Source organism: Castor canadensis, chromosome 6 (genome assembly GCF_047511655.1).
Source record: "Castor canadensis chromosome 6, mCasCan1.hap1v2, whole genome shotgun sequence".
Classification (NCBI taxonomy): domain Eukaryota; kingdom Metazoa; phylum Chordata; class Mammalia; order Rodentia; family Castoridae; genus Castor; species Castor canadensis.
In genome coordinates, this window is record NC_133391.1 from 137,876,886 (window position 1) to 137,898,127 (window position 21,242).

The window sequence follows — 21,242 nt, forward strand, 5'->3', positions numbered from 1 at the left end:
GTATTTAATATGCTATAATCTACAACTTATTTTATAGCTATATAATTTGATTTATCACTTAACATATAAAATATAATTCACAATATATAATATATTCAATAATATTTACATTTATTATATGTATGTTAATATTACTAGAAAAGAATATGCATATACAATATGTCACACTTATGACTTTATTTAGTAGAGTTTCATTTGTCATACATAATAAATTTTTAAAAATCAACAAACTGTTTTCATTTATCTGCAGCCCCCTCACGTTTATGAAATTTAATTTCTTAAAGCAAAGCTATGTAAACTCCCGTGCTTAATGAACGCCTCAAATACCTATGTAAGTTACATTCAATGTGGCATTATGGATTGGGTTCTGGAACACAAGTGGGAAAATAATCAAGTGTAGATAAAGTTTGGAATTAAATAGTAGTATACCAATTTTGATTTCTTAGCTTGATAAATGTCTCCTGGCAATAAATGTGAATCTATGAAAAAATTGGGTAAGGTCTCCATGAGAACAGTTTGTACTAAAGTACAGTATTTTATAAGCTTAACATTATTCTAAGTTAAAAAAAATAAATCTACATATGCAATTGAAAAGATTATCTTGACTTTTCTATCTGGAATCTTCTTGATTGTACCAACTTATTCTGCACAGTTAAGATGACAAGCAATACCAGTCTCTCAAGGTTGTTATGGAGATTAAATAAGATGGCATATGTAAAATAACAAACAGTAAGTCTCTATTACACATGTAAGTTGTCAATTCTGTATCAATTCTTACTGAATGACAGACATCTCTAAAATTCATGGGAGGTGAAAATTTACATAATTTTACCAAAGGTTCTACACTAAAATAAATTGAGTATTGAATTTAAAAATTTTCAAAATAATCCATTCCTCATATGCATTAAGTGTATAGTGTGAGTTGTTGCAAACATAATTTACTTTATAATCATTTTTTAAGCTTCTCAGGCCTCATCCTTCTCTTACCATGATGCCCACTTCTTTTGCGATTGGACTTTTCCTTACTTTCACTAAATCAGGGAGTCTGGACAGGAGGTGAGCGGATACAGCAATTTGCATTATTGTAATGAGGGAGAGCCAGACTACTGTGCCTTTACCTAGATTTATTCCTAATGCTACCCACTCCTACCACCAGTCTTTCTCTGAGTAGCTATTTCTAGGACTTCAGATATTAACCCTATACTAATATTACATTATTTCAATAATGAGGTCACTAAAATAGGCAAATTTACAGAGACAAAAAGTGGAATAGAAGGGCTGGAGACATGGCTCAAGTGATAGAGCACTTGCCTAGCAACCATGAAGTTCTGAGTTCAAACCCCAGTGCTGCCAAAAACCCAAAAGACATTAAAACAAAAAATAGAAAATAAAACAAAAAAAGTGGACTAGGAATTGCCAGGGGCTAAGCAGGGGATTAGGGAGAGTTCTTGTTTGATGATCATAGAGTTTTTATTGGGGGTGATGGAAAGATTTCCATTACAGTAGTAGAGACTGTTTCACAGCATTGCAATTATACTTATGAACTGTATACTTCGGAATGACTAAAATGAATCAGTACAGTTTTTTTTAAAGAGTCCTGTAACATAGCACCCAATACTACATCTCTAATCCTCATCTCTAGAGCCGTTTCCATCTGCCTACGCTCTTGTCATCAGAATGTTTCACCCTCAGTGCATTGAAGCACAATGTGACCTCTCTATTTTGAATTCATTTCTCCCAAAGTGAACACCTCGGAAGGTCTTGAAGTGTGTAGACTGTTCACACCTACTTGGAGTACTCCTCACTAGATCTCATATAACCCCCTCCCCAGTTGCACTTTCAGTGCAGTGGACCTGCTGTTTGAGGGCAGATTTTCAGAAGTGACTTTATTCTTCTTGTTACAGTTTTACAAACCTAACTTATTATAATGATTTTCCAGCAATCCCACAACAAATACAACTAATTGGGTGGCTTAAATAATAGAATTTTATTTTATCACCACTCTGGAGGCTGGGAGGCAAAGATGAAGGCATTGGCAGGGCTGGTTTCTTTTGGGATTCTCTTCTTGCCATCCAGATGTACACCTTTCCACTGTGCTTGTGCATCCTGGCTTTCTTTCATACGTGTCCAGATTTCCTCTTCTTTTGAGGATAATACCCTAAAGGTTTTAATTTAACTTAATCATCTCATCAAAAGTCCTTTTAAAAAACACATTTTGAGGTGCTGGGACCTAAGACATGAATTTTAGAGGGATACAACTCAGCTACAACACTGTCAGAACATATAATGCCTTATAAAAATTTAAGTCAAGTAGATAAAGTGAGAGGCAAGTGAATGTTCATTCGATTTACCTTAGAACACGTGCCTGGTTTTCGTTGCTGTACTGATATGCTTAGGTCCTTCACATGCACACACACTGCCATTATAGACTGCTTCTATTGCTGACTTTTTAACGATGAAAATAAATTTATGCAGATTATATTATAAAATTTTAAATGGAAATTTTTATCAAATTTTATGAATCACCTCACTGATTCTTATAATTCACTGTACTTTCAGTTGTCCTGATTTGAGAATATCGTTGTAGTTCGGCATACTTCTGCTCATCCATTTGCTGTGTTTGACAGTTAAAATCAATCTGGCTTTACCATGTCAATAGGCTTAATGCCCATTCTGCAAGTCATTCTTATACTTACTATAGGCAGCTGGAACTAAAGTGTACTGTAAGGAGCTCCGTAATTGCACTTGAGCCTCAGATACCACAGAGAGGAGCTGACACAAACTATCTAACAAAATCTCTCCTTGTGAACACCAGCAATAATAAAAAAATTTTTTAAATTGTTCTCATTCATATTATTTAGTTTAAATGTGAGTAAATGCCTCAAGACCAAATTAGAGGCATATGAGAAATGTAACTACAGAAAATATTAAAATGTTTAAATATGTCTCAAAATTGAGCTCATTTTGATGTATCATTTAGAAGCAGGCAGATTTTATTTAAGCCACTTAATCATACTTTTCCATTTGCACATGCAGAGATTGTTAAACTAATTAGCTCTGACTCATAAATTGAAGATTGTTAATCCAGCAATTAAAGACATAGCTGGATTTCAAACAAGTAATAGTGAAAAATGCTGAAGTTCACTACGTCTTAAAAGGCCACTGCAGTCTATATTTTTTCATTCTTCTTTTTGGGTTTTTAAATTTTAATATGAATAACACAATATAGAATATCATTTAGCTATTACAGAGAATATCAATGAGGATCATATCATAACATGGGAAGTAGTTTATGTCATAAGACTGGAGAGAAAAGGAAACAAATATTGAATGTACATTATGATTACAACTTTGCTAAGTCAAATAGGAAATTATCTGAGAATACATAAATATACAAAATTGCGTTCATGAATGAGATGAGAATACAGAGATTGTTTTCTTTCATATATTTTAAGGAATATGCCTTGAAAATATAATTTGCTAATACAAAATTTGCTTGAGCAGGGTGCTGGTGGTTCACACTGGTAATCCTAGCTACATGAGAGGCCAAGATCAGGAGGATCATTGTTTGAGGCCAGCCCAGTCAAAAGTTAGTGAGATTCTATCTCAACCAACAGCTGAGCAAGGTGGTACACATCTGTCATCCCAAGCTTGCAGGAGGCAGAGATAGGTAGTATTGTGTTTCCAGGTTAGCCTGGGTAAAAAAGTTTGACAGACTCTCATCTCAAAAGAAAAAAACTGGATGTGGTGGGGCATGCCTGTCATCCTAGTGAGGCTGGAAGTGTAAAATAGGAGAGTCATGGTCCAGGCCAGCCTAGTCAGAACATAACACCCTATCTCCAAATAATGAAGCAAAAAGGTCTGGAGGCATGACTCGAACAGTAGAGCAACTACCTAGCAAGTGCAAAGCTCTAAATTCAAACCCCAGTACTGAAAAAAAAAAACTTGATTAATCTTCACTAATGAGAAATTAAATAATTAATGGGAATTAAGTTAACATTGAGACACTCTGTATAAATTCATGAAATCTTCCTTTTCTATCTCTAACTCCTTTAGCTTTCAAAAAAATAATAAAGATCAATAATTCTTATCCTTAGAGTTAATTGCATAATTTTTGCACTAAAAGTATTTAGGAATTACAAACAAAGCTCTCTTCAAAAAGTAACACAGCTTATCCTTGCTGAAAACATAGCTCATTGTAAATCCTTCTTATTAGAGAAATTAAGATAAATTAAATCAGATACCTAATTTGTTACTCAACATTTGGATAACTATTCAGAGCATTTTTAAAGTAATAGCATCTATTTGTGTGGGCTAATCTTCTTGTACATACAGTCAAATTTCTTGCAATTTCGAAGATAAACCACCAGATCAATGCAAACCAGTTGGGAATGCTAAGGGGAAAAAATTTTTCCTTCAAAATATCTCCTACCCTGGGTGGGTCCTTATTTTCTTTGAATAGAAAGTACATGGAATTTAGAATTCACTTTCCAAATTAATTATATCAGTACAGAAGCTTTATTATGAGTCTTGTAATTTATTAATTGATTTTGGCTGAAACTATTTATTTTCTTTATTGACACTGAATATATACATATATAACTTCCTCCCTCAACTAGATTTACACTTCCAGATACTTGCTTATTTTGGGAAGCATAGTTTCCTCACTTGATGGCATAAGCAGAGACTTTGAGTCATATCCCTTAAAGGTTTGATTCAGATCCTCTGAATCTGGATTGGAATCAGGTAAATGGTACTTTAGAAAAGTTCCACAAATAAGTCCACAGGTATTCTGTCCTCCTCTAAAGAACAACAGGGAGGACAATGTCATCTTTGACAGGTCATTGGAGTTCTTTGTCTCCCCATTATTGGTGCCTGTCTCCCTCAGTGCCACATTTCAAGTTCTCAGTAACTCCATTTGGCCAGTAACTAGCATAATATATCCTTCTAAATACTGGCTTCATTTCCTACGATTTTATGATTTTTGTTAAATGGCAACCTCTTTGAGATGTATAAGGCTCATCTCTAAGACTGTTAATGTATCATTGGGTTGTTATTATAATTAAATGAGAAAAAAAGCATTCAGTAAACATTAATGATCATCGCCATGGTCTTTATGCTCCATTAAGACCCTCTTCTTTGTAATTGTTCCTTTGTCAATCAAGTGCATATTGTCCTGTGTTCCTGTAAGACACCTATACCATCTGCACAAATTTTCATACAAATTCAGCAGGGTTACAATGCATTTTTTATTATTAAATTTTGTGGATGTCCATCCACTGATACTGTATTTTCCTTTCCATCATTTGTGACTATGTCATGGAATAATTAGAGGAAATAAATTCATATTGATCTGGATGCTTGTTCACCAAAATCATTCTGAATCATTTAGTTAAGCCTCTGGATCTCTTACTTGCGCTCATATAGACCTCTTACACCAGTTTTCTGCTTATTAATCTGACATATAAATGAATGCTGATAGCTAAGCATGGTGTTACATGCCTGTAATCCCAGCTACTCAGGGGGTAGAAACAGAAGGATTACAAATTCAAGGACAACAGCCACAAATGTGAGACCTTGTTGCAAAAACAAAACAAAACAAAAAAATGGCTGGGAGTGTATCTCTTCCAAAGCCCTGGGTTCATACTGATAATTTCAGATACACTTAAGTTTATGTTATACATAAAAGAAATATTTTTCTTAGCTTTCAAAAATATTTTGACTAATTATTATTAAAGCGGCTATTCTCCAAGAAGATCTATGAATCTCACATAAGAAAGTCTCCACGACTGGGCTGAATGAACAAGGCTCATTTTTCCTGACATATTCCAGCTCTGTGAACTTGGCAATGTATTTCCTTTCTCTAAACCCTTCTGTTTCCTTCTGTATATGTGGGAAAGTAAAAGCAAATTCAAGTTTGTTCTTAGGTTGTTTGCTTCTAGAAAGAAGTGAGGTGCAATACATGAAACGTGTAGCTCAAAAAGGACACTTAATAAATCATATTACCTTCCCCTTTCCTTCTGCATCCTTCATTTGTTCTCAAATTAAAATACAACATTCCTTTAGGGGCTACACAGAGAAAAGGAGACATAACTACCAGTGAAGAAACAAAAGGCCAGAAAATTTCTTTAAAAGGGAGACACTGACAAGCCATGAGGAAGATTCTTGGTTTGTCCACACCAGCCTCTATGGTACCAGATGTGATTCCCTGCTACAGACAACAACAAAAATAGTTTCCCAATCTTTTCTTACAGTTCCTTACTGCATTTCCAAAGATCTCAAATGCTATTGCCTTAAGAAGACACTCAGATAGCCTAATCATAGGAAGCAGCAAGTTATCAAAGATGGATGGTATTTAAAAACTGTAGCAAACCAGAATATGCATACCATTTATGAAGACACTTGCATACAGATTGTTACAAACCATTGCACTTGGAGAGATAAAAAGTGCCCAACGTGTGCCCATTAGTTTGATACCTTGCTGTCATCAAATGTCCATGAAAGAGTCTCACACTTTTTTTTTTGAGTAAAAGAGGACTAACCCTCTATCACTTTATTTGTTAACATAATCAAAAACATAGTAACACTGCTCACTACAAAGAGAAACCAAAAAGATACATTATTTTTGTTTTCATTTTCTAGGAGGCAAAAATCCAAGTAATTACTTGTGTCAAATGAGAACTTTTAATATTACTATTGTTGTCTGTCTAGACTGAATGGAAGCATATAGGCCAATATAATTTAAGTGCATAAGAATAATAGCTAAAGGACTTTCAGCACTGGCAGCATTTTAAAATCACTTAGGGAGCATTTAAGCTCCCACTTCTATATATTCCAACATCATTGTTCTGTGATAGGGACCTGGCACTGTTCTCATGCTAACCTTGTGTGTGTGCATGCATGCATGTCACACTTTTATTTTATTTATTTATTTTTATTCATTTATTCACATGTGCATACATTGTTTGGGTCATTTCTTTCCCCCACCCCCTGCCCTCACCCTCTGCCCCCAACCCCCTCCTCACTTCCAGGAAGAACCTGTTCTGCCCTTACCACTAACATTGTTGAAGAGAAGACATAAGCATAAGAAAGACAAAGTGTTTTTTCTAGTTAAGTTAAGGATAGCTATACAGAAAGATTCCTAGCATTGCTTTCATGTACAAATGTATTAAAACCCAAGTTGATTCATCTCTAACTGATCTTTACACTGGTTCCTGATCCCCTTCTTGTGTTGACCTCTGTCACTTTAAGATTACTGTTTTAGTTCCTCTGGAGTGGGGACATCAAACACTTCTGTTTTGGGTTTTGTACCTATCCCCATACCTACCATATGTGCTCTCCCTTTGTCATGTGACCCAAGTCCAACAACATTGCTATATTTGCCCTAGATCTAAGTCTGCATATGAGAGAGAACATACAATTTTTGGTCTTCTGAGGCTGGCTAACCTTGCTCAGAATGGTGTTCTCCAGTTCCATCCATTTATTTGTGAATGATAAGACTTCATTATTCTTCATGGCTGAGTAAAATTCCATTGTATATAAATACCACATTTTCTTGATCCATTCATCAGTAGTGGGGCATTTTGATTGTTTCAATAACTTGGCTCTTGTGAATAGTGCTGCAGTAGACATGGGTGTGCAGGTGTCTTTGGAGTAACCTGTGATGCAATCTTTGGGTATATCCCCAGGAGTGGGATTGCTGGATCATATGCAAGATCTTATGTTTAGATTTTTAAGAAGCCTCCAAATTTTTTTCCATAGTGGTTTCACCACTATGTATTTCCACCAGCAGTGGATTAGGGTTCTTTTTTCCCCACATCCTCGCCAAAGCATGTTGTTGGTGTGTTTTTGAAGATGTCTATTCTAACAGGGGTGAGGTGGAATCTTAGTGTGGTTTTGATTGGCATTTCCTTTATGGCAAGAGATGGTGAATAGTTTTTCATGTGTTTTTTTGGCCATTTGAATTTCTTCTTTTGAGAAAGCTCTGTTTACTTAAGTTGCCCATTTCTTTATTGGCTCATTGATTTCAGAAGAGTTTAGTTTCTTACGTTCCCTGTATATCCTGGTTATCAGTCCTTTGTCTGATGTATAGCTGGCAAATATTTTCTCCCACTCTGTGGGTGGTCTCTACAGTTTAGAGACCATTTCTTTTGTTGTGCAGAAGCTTTTTAGTTTTATCACGTCCCATTTGTCCATTCTTTCTCTTAGTTGCTGAGCTGCTGGGGTTCTATTGAGGGAGTCCTTTCCTATACTTATTACTTCCAGAGTGTTTCCTGCTCCTTCCTGTACTAACTTTAGAGTTTTGGGTCTGATATTAAGGTCCTTGATCCATTTTGAGTTGATAATACTACAGGGTGATAAACATGGATCTAGTTTCAGCTTCTTGCAGATAGATAACCACTTTTCCCAGCAACATTTTCTGAAGAGACTATCTATTCTCCATCATATGTTTAAAGAGAGTTGGTATTAGTTCTTCCTTAAAGATTTGATATAATTTAAATTAGAATCCATCAGGTCCTAGACTTTCATTTTTTGGGAGACTTTATTGTGGCTTCAATTTCATTTTGTGTTATAGATCTATTTAGGTGATTAATATCTTCGTTTATTTTGGATGGTCGTAAGTATCTAGAAATCTGTCCATTTCTTCAAGATTTTCAAATTTATTTGAGTATAGATTCTCAAAGTAGTCTCTGAGGATTTCCTGGATTTCCATGGTGTTTGTTGTTATCACCCCTTTTTCATTTCTGATTTTACTGATTTGGGTTTTTTCTCTCCTCATTTTAGTCAGGTTTGCCAGGGGGCTGTCAATCTTACTTATTTTTTCAAACACCAGCTTTTTGTTCATTGATTCTTTGTATGGTTTTTTTGTTGTTGTTGTTTCTATTTCATTGATTTCAGCCCTTATTTTTAATATTTCTCTCTTTCTGCTTGTTTTGGGATTTTCTAGTTCTTGTTTTTCTAGGAGTTTGAAATGTTGCATTAGGTCATTGAATTGAGATCTTTCTGATATTTTAATATATGCACTCATGGCTATAAACCTTCCTCTTAGGATTGCCTTTGCTGTGTTCCATAGGTTCTGGTAGGTTGTGTTTTCATTTTCATTCACTTCCAAGAACCTTTTAATTTCCTCTTTTATTTCATCAATGACCCATTGATCATTGAGCACTGTGTTGTTCAGCTTCCAATTGTTTCCATGTTTTTACTGTTGCTTTTATTGTTGATTTCTAGTTTTAATGCATTGTGATCAGATAGAATGCATGGGATTATTTCTATTTTCTTATATTTGCTGAGGCTTGCTTTGTGCCCTAAGATATAATTAATTTTGGAGATGGTTCCATGAGCTGTTGAGAAGATGCATATTGAGCACCAGTTGGATGAAATACTCTGCAGACATCAGCTGGGTCCATTTGATCTATGGTGTGATTTAGTTCTAGAATTTCTTTATTGATGTTTTGTTTGGATGACCTATCTATTGGTGATAGGAGGTTATTAAAGTCTCCCACTACCACTTTGTTGGGGTCTATTTATGTTTTTAGGTCCTTCAGGATATGTTTGATAAAATTGGGTGCATTGACATTGGGTGCATATAGGTTGATAATTGTTATTTCCTTTTGGTGTATTTCCCCTTTTATTGGTATGGAATGTCCTTCTTTATCTCATTTGATCAATGTAAGTTTGAAGTCTATTTTGTCCGAGATAAGTATTGCTACTCCTGCCTGTTTTCGGTGGCCATTGGTTTGGTAAATCTTCTTCCAGCCTTTCACCCTCAGCCAGTGCTTATTTCTGTCAATGAGGTAGGTCTCCTGTAGGCAGCAGATTGTTGGATCTTCCTTTTTAATCCAGTTTGTCAGATGGTGTCTTTTGATGGAAGAATTTAGTCCGTTAACATTCAGTGTTAGTATTGCTAGTGGTGATTCCTGTCATTTGGTTGTCTTTGTTGTTTAAGGGTTTGATTGTGTGCAGCTAAATCAATGTTACTCTCTGATTCTTTGCCTTTTCTTCTGTAGTTTGGTACTGCCTGTCCTCTTGTGGTTTTGTATGCTTTCAGTTTCTGTGTGCAGGATTCTTTGAAGAATCTTTTGTAGTGATGGCTTGGTGGTCATATATTGTTGTAGCTTCAGCTTGTTATGGAAGACTTTTATTGCTCCATCTATTTTGAATGATAGTTTTGCTGGGTAGAGTATCCTAGATTGAAGTTATTTTCATTCAGTGCCTGGAAGATCTCACCCCATGCTCTTCTTGCTTTTAAGGTTCCCGTTGAGAAATCTGCTGTGATTTTGATGGGTTTACCTTTGTATGTTATTTGTTTTTCCTCTCTTACAGTCTTCAATATTCTTTCTCTATTCTCTCTGCTTGTTGTTTTAATGCTAATATGTCATGGGGTAGTTCTATTTTGGTCAAGTCTGTTTGGGGTGTCCTGGAGGCTTCCTGTACCTGAATGGGCATAATTTTCTCTAGATTTGGAAAATTTTCTCTTATTATATTGTTGTGAATTCCTTTTTCTTGCACTTCTTCTCCTTCTTTAATACCCATGATTCTCAAGTTTGGTCTTCTGATGGAGTCAGTGAGTTACTGCATATTCCTTTCACAGGTTTTGAGTTGTTTGAGTCATAGTTCTTCAGTTTTTCCTTTAATTTCCTTTTCATCTTCAAGTTGTGAGATTCTGTCTTCTGCTTGTTCTAGTCTGCTGGAGTTGCCTTCCTTTTTGTTTTATATTTCTATTTCGTTCTTTTTTCTGAGGTTTTCCATATCATTGGTCACTTCCTCTTTTTGTCAATTTTTTCCCTAATTCATATATCTCTCTATTTATGGTGTTCTCTGTTTCACTTTGGTCTTTATTTAGGGCTCCTATGAGTTCATTCATTTGATTTTTATTTTCTCATTCTCATATTCTTTATTTTTGTTGTCTTGGAATTTCTTGAGTGCCTTCTGCATGTTTTAGTTGACCATGTCTAGTAACATCTTTATGAAATTCCATTTGATTTTTCTAGGATTTCTTCTTTCAGGGTGTTCTTATGGGCTTCATTAAGTTCCTTGATGTAGTTTAGCTTTGTTTTTTTGGAGTCTGAATCTGCGTATCCATTTTCTTCATTTCTCTAAGAATCCTGTACTAATTTATTTTTTTTGGTGGGGGGAGAATGGTTTCCATCTCTTTTTTGTCTTCCCATCATTTCACTTGGCACTGTTTCTGTCCCTGGTGTATATGTAATTTAGTATTAGCTAACTTACAATAGTAAAACTAACAAAACCAAAAAAAGAAAGAGAAGAAAGAAAAAGAAACAGAAAGAAAAAAATGGAGAACCAAAAAGTCAACATGGAGAGATGGTAGACAATCAAACAGTGGGTCTTGTGGGCTAATGGGCCGGCCGGCCATCATGGCAGGTTGGTGGCTGCAGCATGGGGGTAGAGGCCCGCCTGTTCCTTCAGTGTATCGTGGCATGAAAAAACCTTCCATGGCTGGGGGTTCAGAGTTTCAGCTCTCCTTGGTGTTTTTCCTCAGCCAAGTGTGTTTCTGGTGTCTCATCAAATTCCCTGATTCACGGAGTTCACACTATCTGCATCTGTGTCCCAGTCACCATTTCTCAACACTTTTAAATTAAAAAGAATCACTTTACAGTTAAGATCTAACCCTTGAGGGTTTGAGGTGGTTCCAAACATTAACTGTGAAGTGGCTCCCCAGAATTCCCAGGTCAGGGAATCAGGAACAAACTATAGTTCTTTTTGTTTGCAAGTCTATGGCCAGTGGAGTTTACTTAACATTTTTAAAATGGGGCAGCAGTAATACCTAAAGCAGAGGATTATGGTAAGGACAAATAACTAGTATTTGTAAAACCCAAAGAGCAACAGCTGGAGCTCAGTAAGAACTCAATAAACGTTGGCTATCTTTGTACATTCAGTCTCAAAAGGAAACTATTTCCTTCTTATAAGAGACCCTCTTTTGATTGTAACTAGTTAAGGCTACTAAATTGGAAAGAAAAAAAAGAAGACCTTAGCAGCACTCTTGAATACAATGTTCTGGATATGAAGTGTCACCTGATATAGTTTGGGCCATATGCATGTATACATTTCTAAAAATAATTTAGAAGTGTCTGGATCAGAAGGCCTTTGACTGTTTATCTACATTCTTAGAATGAAGGTCTTATGTGTTCATAATAGTCTAAAAATATGGGATGTGTTGGAGTGTAGGAATCTAGCAACGTTAGCAGTAGCTCCATTTCTTTACAATTACTCTATGATTCATTTGTGTAAACGTGGTAAGTATATTTATAGCTACCATGTTTAAAATTTTTTAGAAATATATAGCTTACAATAATAATAATGTTTTAGAATGGAGCAAAAAATTGAGTTTAACACACTAGTACTTAAGTTATCGATTTAGAATTATAGTGTTAAGAGAAACCTTAAAACATTGCTATTTTTTATAATAACCAAATAAGGTATTGCTTAAACTTTCCTGGGATCTCAAAGTATGTATGATTCCAAAGTCAGATTTATGGTTTAAAAAATCATATGCCTAAAATGTTTTAGAAAATGATGCTTCTCAAAGCAATCTGTACCTATCACATTTTATTCTCTAGCTGTTATAAAGTTTAGCAAACTAGAAACAAATTACCAACAAAACAATTACACTATGAAGAGGCAAGCCATAGATGAAGAGAAGATACTTACAATACATACTCCCTCAATGAATAAAATAAAATCCTAAAAGTAAAATAGACTCCCAAATTAGAAAGAAAGAAAGGGAAAACTCTTTGGGCACTACACAAAGTAGGATTTTCATTTGACCAAAAGGCTAAAAAAAAAAAATGCATAACAACATCACACATGGGCAAATGCAAATTAAAACTGCAGGAGAAACATAATTTTAAAAACCCAATAAGATATTTCTACATACTCAGAAATGCCTAATGTTTAAAAGAGTGACAAAAAAATCAAATTTTGCAAAGATATAGACCAACTAAAGCTTCACAAGTTGCTGAAATGACAGAAAAATAATGCAATAATTAAAAAAAAAGTTTGGCAGCATCTTCTAAAGTTAAATATATACTTAGTTTAATAACCAGAAATTCCAGTTATGGCAGATACTCAAAAGAAACCAATGTGTGAAGTGCACCAAGAATGTTCATTACAGCTTTATTTTAATAGCTTAAAACTGGAGACAATCTAAATGTCATGAAAGTAGAAGGGATAAATCAATTATCCATACATGTTCCAAAACTTAATTGCATTCTAAAATTGAAAAAACATAAGAAAATGATCTGCCACCTTGCTGCTTATGTATGAATCAAGCTGACATGGTGAGCCAAAGGAACAAGCCACAAAATAATGACTCTGTTGTGTGAGATGTCATTTGTATGAATGTGAAAAACAAAACTGCTCTACAGAGATGGAAGACAGAATGTCTAGATCCTCTGGGGTTGACTGGAGAGGCAAAAGGAAGCCTTCTGAGCACTATTCTAGATCTGAAGCTGAGGGTACAGTTGCATCTGTTTGAACAAATTCATTTCAGATTTATGTCTACTCAAAAGGTGTGCATTTAACTGTATCTCTTTTATAATATAAAAATAAGACTTCTTACAAACAAATGAGCATAAATGACCCTGTTCTGCTTTGTCAAAATAAGGAGAAGGACTGCTAAAAGCACAGATTTTCACCTGAAATAGACTGACATCATGTCAAAATAAGAGCAAATACAGGTCCTTTCTTGTTTGATTGTTTGCCATATGCCATTTTATTACAGATAATTGTTGATTTAAAGTTTTAGTGCCACTCCTTCAAGTGTTAGTGTCTTTCAGGTACTGAAAACATCATGAGGAGGATATTGGGTAAGAGAAAAGTTACATGAGGGTGTGCGTGTGAAATACTTAGAAGGCTTGAGTAGACTATTCAGTTTGGTTGAACAGCAGGTCCCAGAAAACAATCCAACATTAAGTTTCTATCTCACGCAATGTTTAAGACACATCTTCTCAACTAATACAAATACATTAGCAGCTTGGGTTTTGACTTAGAATCTTCTTGATAACAAACATTACTCCTAACTTGAAATATTAGAGGGAATGGCTTGCATCATTTCCCAAAGTGCCCAGTCTTACATCCTCAGCTTCCCAGTGTTTTGTTTCCAGCTAGGAATTTGAGAACACAGTTGGCAAGCTCAGCAGGAGAAAATACCCTCCTGGTGCCAAGGCGGCCAGGCTACTCTTTCTTGCAATCACCAATCTGTCTGAGCTTTTCTCAAGGGAATAAATGGATCTGTAGGCCTCATACTTTTTATTCCAAGACTCCTTATGCAAAGAATATTACAGACATCACACTTTTGGCATTTATTTAGTCAACACATTTATATCAAATGGTTGCTTTTTATGCAAAATATCCTCTGTGGATTGTGACACTTGTAATAATTGTCATCACTAAAGCAACAAGTCCACTTTTAGGGATTTAATATTATATAACTTCAAACTTGTGCTATCTCTACATGGATACTTTATATCAAATATTTATTGCCATTTATTTTAACAAAACTATCAATCCCCTTCTCAGATGCTCTAATTAATTCCTTAATAGGAGTTAATACAAGATGACTTTCAAGTCTAAGAAAGTGAAACAGGCCATTTTAAACAGTAACATCCGAAATCCATCCTTTTGCTAGTTGGCAACTTAAAACACATTAAAGTGAAATCGTCATTGATTCTGGGTAAATGATGTAAATAGTTTCTTCAAGGGAGAAATTTCTTTATGGCAACTTTATTGTGTTCCTTCAGTTTTGGTGACTGTAATGGACTGAAACATATTTTAAGCTTTGAAATAGTTATGAGTGTTTATATTTATAAATATACATTTGATAGCAGCATTTGCCTCAGGTTGAAACTTAATATGTTTATACAATTATGTGTTCTTACAGTAGGGTTACAATCTCCAGAGTAATAGGAAAAGACACATTTGGGGCCTCATATTCATCATCATACTCACTATGATATGACTATTTTCAAATACTTACTAAACGACCACTTGGGGTGGCCCTACTTTAAAATGAGTCAATGTAAATAAAGTGTGCTCTAATACTATGACAAATTAGCACATTTTTTTTCATAAATGTAAAGAGTAGTGATTACATCTTTAATTAACTTTTTATGTTAGAATAGATTTAAATATGCAGAAAATTACAAAGATAATACATAATGTTTTTGTATAACTCACAGAATTATTTTATTATTTATTTTTATTTTATTTCGCTTTATTTACTTAAAAAAAAATCAGGTCCACATGCTTTGTAAGCAAGTACTCTATCACTTGAGCCACAACCCCACCAGTTTTTGTTTCAGTTAGTTTTTCAGGTAGGGGCCGCCTTGGCCCTTGAAAGCCCTACCTATGTCTCCTGCAAAGTTGAGCTTACAAGCATGAGCCAATAAACCCAGCTTGTTTTTTGAGATGGGGCCTTGCTAACATTTTGCTTACCTGCCCTTGAACCATGATTCTCCTGATTTACAATCATAAGTACCTGGAGTTACAGGCATGAGGCACTGAACCTGTCCTCCCCTAGTTTTAATATCTTTATATTAGTATGATACATGGCCATGACTATTTTTGTGACCAATATTGATGCATTATTATTAATTCTTTAACTTTTAGTCAAATTCCTGTCTCAGGATCATAACCAGAAAACCACATTACATTTAGTCACCATGTATCCTTTGTTTTCTCTTGGCTGTTATGGTTCCTTCAGAATTTCCTTGTTTCTGATGACCTTGAAAGAATGGAGAGCATTGGCCAACTATTGTGTAGAATGGCCTTTAGTTTGGGTTTGCTGCTGTTTTTCTCATGGTTAAACAGAGATTACTAATGTTGGTGATGAACACCACAGAAATAAAACCGCCTTCCCATGACATCCAATGAAGGGTATACACTCTAAGTATTACTTTTCACTGAGAAGTTTAGTATTGACCATCTGACTTCAAGTGATTGGTGCTCATCACACTTCTTCACACTAAAGCTTCTTTTGCACCCTTCCTTCTTTGAAGGACGTTACCATGCTCAATCCACCATTAGTGGACAGGGAGGAATCCTACACCTCCTGAGGCAGGATGTAACTACATGAATTATTTGGAAATTGAACACGAGAGTTATGGGCTTTTCCTTACTTTTTAATTTACTTACGTATTTATTTATATCTGTAGGACTCTTGGTTATTATTTTATACTTTGGATTTTTATCCAATACTACATTATTTATTTTGTTGCTCAGAGGGGCTCAGCACTGACCAAGATCAGCTCTTTCAGTTGGTCCCTGTGTCCCTTTGATATACTCTCATCCTTGGCCTTTTTTATTTATTTGTTTGTCTGTGGACCTTCTATACTTGTGGGTATCCCCAAATGCAGCCATAAAGAAAAATTATGCCATGTGTAGAAACATAGATTAAGTGAAGTCCATGTTAAGTGAAATAAGACAGACTCAGAAAGACAAGTATCATGTTTTCTGGAACATGTGCAGTCTATATTTTTTTAAAAAATTGACGAGAGTAGAAACAGAACTATTGGGAAGAGGAGCCAATGCAAGGAGGGAAGGGGGCAAGAGAGTCATGGCTTGGGAGTGCATATGATCAAAACACAGAGAATAAGAGTATGAAAATGTTATAACAAGCCCATTATTTTATACAAGTAATAAAAACATGTTCCAGGAAAGAATTACATGTTTAAAGGGGCCATCAGTATCTTATTATTAAGGAAAGGAAGAGCCTACATCTTTGCTTCCCTCAGAAAGTGACCTTAACTCAATGTAGATGGACAATAGTGTTAATTCTGGGTACACATTTCAGGAATGCACATTACAGCTTTATTTTATTAGCCTGAAACTGGAAACAACCTAAATGTCATGAAAAGTAGAATGAATAAATCAATTATCCATACATAATCAAAAACATAATTGCAATCTGAAATTGAAAAAAAAGAATGAACTGTCATCTTACTACTCATGGTGTGAATCAAGCTGGTGTTGCAAGCAAAAGAAGCAAGCCACAAAATAATGACTATCCTGTATGCAATTTCATTTGCATGAATTTGAAGAGCAAAATTGCTTTACTGAGATAGACGTCAGAAATGGCTAGAATCTCTGGGGTTGACTGGGAGGAGCAAAAGGAAGTTTCTGAGAAGTATTCAACATTCAATCTAGGGTTTAGACAGTTCAGATTTATGTCCACTCTGGCTACACAATTCAAGAAAAGAACTAATCATAACAACTTTCATAAAACCACTGTGCTTTAAAGAAATATCAGTTAGGAAGGACCTCTAACATTCATATTTGACATTTGGAGAGAGTTTAGTAACTTAGTTATGTTTTGTGTAAGCAAATATGGCATAGGAAATGTGATTGACAGAAAAGAGCTTTTAAAAGTTTTGATTTACATCTAGACTCACATGATTTTCTCTACTAAACTAACTCAAAATGAACATGTTATGAAAAGCTGAAGAAGAGGATGAAGGGTTCTAGAGAGCAAGAAATTACTGTCTCATTACATCTTTTCCTATCATAATTGTTAGAATTTCATGTGAAAGTAAAAACTCCAAAGACAGGGAGGAAATGAATGGATTCCTTGAAACAATCCCACCTGTTAAATTCAAAGCAGTCATATGGAGTTATTCATGTTCAAGCTCCAGTGCTGCCAAAAAAGTAGTCATGTAAAGTTATATATATAAATAAATATATCTGTCTAATTTTTCATAAAAGTATATCCTATTTTCTAAGATAAAAGGTGAAAATAATGAAGTGAAAATTTTATTCAATTCAAATCAAAGGATATAGATACTCTCCACTGCTCACAAGATATTTTTGAAAAAAATCACACTATTTCCAGGGTGGAATCATAATATGCCCTTTTTTTATTGGCTGAAATTGTTTTTAGTTACATTTACTTTAATTGATGCGTAAGAATGTAGAAATTATACATATTTATGAGGTGGCATGTGGTATTTTCATGCATGTATATATTGTATAATGCTCACATCAAGGTGAACACAGATATTGACTCAGACACATCATTTCTTTATGGTTAAAAGACTAAAAATTCCTTCTCTTAGCTTTTTAAATATACAATATGTTATTATTTTCTGTAATCATCCAGCTGTGCAATAGCACAACAGAATTTCTTACTCCTGTCTAACTGTAACTGAATATCTGCTAATTAATCTTCCCCATATCTCCCTCTTTCCAACCTACTCAGCCTTTGCTAGCCACCATGTTACTGTGAACTTCAATGGATCAACTATTTTAGATTCCACATGTGAGTGAGATCATGCAGGACTTGTCTTTCTATGCCTGGCTTGCTTCACTTAACATAACGATCTCTAGTTTTATTCATGTCATTACAAATGACAGGATTTTTATCCCTTCACCCAACTGTGCCATATTTCATTGTGTATATAAACCACTTTTTCTTTATCCATCAGCTAGAATTTTTTACTTATGCCATGATGATGTCAAACAATTGTATGATGCAAGATCAAGGAATCCTTTGTTCAGTCTTGGCATTACAAAGTTCATGTAACACATTTCCCTATGGCAACAGTATCAGAACTCAGGCACTGTTAGTACCTCCATTTCATTCTGCCCTCTTCCTACCTCGTAGCAAAAGTAGGTTCAGGTTTCTTCCTAAGCAAGCTCACAAATTCAGCCCATCCCTTTTATGTTGATGTTCCCTGATGAAAGGTTCTTTGATGAAGAAATTTCGAAGAAATATCATTGTCTGCTCTATGTCACATGTCTGATTTACAAGATTGAAAATTGTTCTTCCATATCCCTATTTTGGTCTAGAGAGACAACAATATGCTTATTCTGGGCCAGAATCTATAGAGTAAACTGAAACATCTCTATCTTTTCATTTAGGGTTTGACCCCAGAAATCAAACAAACAGACAGGCCAGGAAAAGTAATATGGCTTCCAATGGAAGCCCAAGAGGGTTTGGAAGGAGTGATTTTCTGATCTGGTACAGATGCAGGTTGAATTTATAATCTTAGACCATTCTCTTTCTCCTCTCCTCTCCCCTCCCCTCCCTTCTCCTCCCCTCTCCCCTGTCCCATCCCCTCTCCTTCTCCTCCCTTCTCCCTTCCTCTCTCCCTTCCTGTCTTCTTTCCCTCCCCTCACCCCTCCCTTCCCCCCCTTCTCCTCCCCTTTCCCCCCTTCCCCTCCCCTTTCCCATCCTCTCCTCTCCTCTCCACCTTCTTCTCTTCCTTCCTTCCTTCCTATCTTTCTTTTTTTTTCTTTTTCTTTCAGTGGTACTGGAGTTTAAACTCAGGGCTTCATACTTTCTAGGTAGGGACTCTGCTACATTTTGTACATAGGTTTTATTTTGTTTTTTACTTTTGTATGTTTTAGGAAGGTCTCACTTTTTCCCCAGGCTCTCCTGAACCATGATTCTCCTATTTTACACTTCTTAGCATTGTAGGGATGAGAGGCACCGCTACCCATGCCCAGCTTTTTTCTGTTGAGATGGTACCTCCTAAACTTTTTTGCCGAGACTTGTCTGGAACCATGATCCTCCCAATTTCGCTTTCTCAGGTAGCTAAGATTATAGACATGAGCTACCAGGACCGTGATAGATTAGTCCCTTTTTGTGGTAACCTTTCTCTGTTCAACTTTTTTCTCTCTCTAATGTGAATAACATTAACGAATAACATCTAAATGTCACCGACTGGCAGCTAGTAGCAATTAATGTATGTGGTCCCCATTTTTCATGAGTCAAAAAAAAGGGGGGGAGATTTAAATTCCACTTTTAAGTTCTAATTTCATATATAGAATAATAAAGAAATGTGAAGTTATTACATTTTAGACTTAATTGACATTTATTAAATGTTTACTATATGAATCTACTACTCTAGGTACAGGAATACAAAATTTCAACACAAAAATAAAACACAATCTCTGACTTTGCTGAGATATGTAGATTATTAGAATTCATATATTTTTATTATAAATTGAAGCTCCACTATTATGGTGTATATTTTTAAGCATCATATATGGTTAATATGTTCTTTAACATTCATTTACTCTTGCCATCTTTAGGAGATAGTCAACTTCAACTGTCGAAAACTGGTGGCTACAATGCCTCTCTTTGCTAATGCGGATCCAAATTTCGTGACTGCCATGCTGAGCAAGTTGAGATTTGAGGTGTTTCAACCTGGAGATTATATCATTCGAGAAGGAGCTGTGGGGAAAAAAATGTATTTCATTCAACATGGTGTTGCTGGTGTCATTACAAAATCCAGTAAAGAAATGAAGCTAACAGATGGCTCTTACTTTGGAGGTTAGTAAATACAGCTTAGATTTCATCTATTTGTCCTCTTTAAATTTTTGTAGAAGTCAGAATGATGATTTGTTGCTTTTGAATATGAATTTGTATACAAATTCTGATAAAGTATTTATGGTGTTTTCATATTTCAGTGTTATAGTTTCAATGCATGCGCATTTGCTATCATGTTGATTGGGCTGTTGTTGCAACCTCTTTACCAGAAACTAAAAATGATGGCTTAAAATCATATGGAAAGTATATTTTTTCTTCACAAAGAAGTCCCCAGAGGTTGGATAGCTCTCCCCACGATAGTTTTTGGAGACCCAGATTTTATTTTATGGTCTGTTATGTTCTTTGCTTTTCTATATGACAGGAATGATTCTCTTTCTACTATGTTCATATCATAGTGCATCATTCTGAACTTCACTACTCATTTCAATTTGTCTGTCTTCTCCTTAAGGAATTATAGATGTTTGTGTACTCAGCAGGGTTTTGCACAGGAAAAACTCTAGAAATGGTTTCTGTATTTTCCTCTATTTTGATTACTCTTACCACATTAATATTTCTGCTTCTTTATAATTACAATTTGCTTTGTTTTATTATGTACATACTTTCCTTACATTTTTGTTATAGTATTATTGCATCCAAAGCATATTTTTGAGTACTATATTTTGAGTATAGAATCTTACTAAGATTCTATAATGTCTCCTCCAAAAGGCAATTTTTCCATGTCTACTAACCGAGGATTTTAAAGTTTTAAATATTTCTTTAATAATATGTCTGAAAATAGAATAATAACATTGCTTTGTAAAGGGAGAAGAAGAGACAAGAGTAACAGAAGGGGTGAATTCTATCTAACTACATTATATACATATATGGAAATACCACAAAAACTCCACTGTACAATTAATATACTAATAAAAAAGAGAAAAAAAATGTCAAGTTTAAGAAATTTCCTTCACTTATA

The 21,242-nt window shown here is 35.0% G+C and overlaps 1 protein-coding gene across 1 annotated transcript in view; it reads left to right on the forward strand.

Annotated features, from left to right (window-relative positions):
• Positions 1-21,242, forward strand: part of Hcn1 (hyperpolarization activated cyclic nucleotide gated potassium channel 1) — a 372,019-nt gene that overhangs the window by 302,697 nt on the left and 48,080 nt on the right. Inside the window, exon 6 of the mRNA XM_074077511.1 lies at positions 20,050-20,290. Coding sequence (XP_073933612.1) covers positions 20,050-20,290 — 241 coding nt within the window. The remainder of the gene's footprint in view (positions 1-20,049; positions 20,291-21,242) is intronic.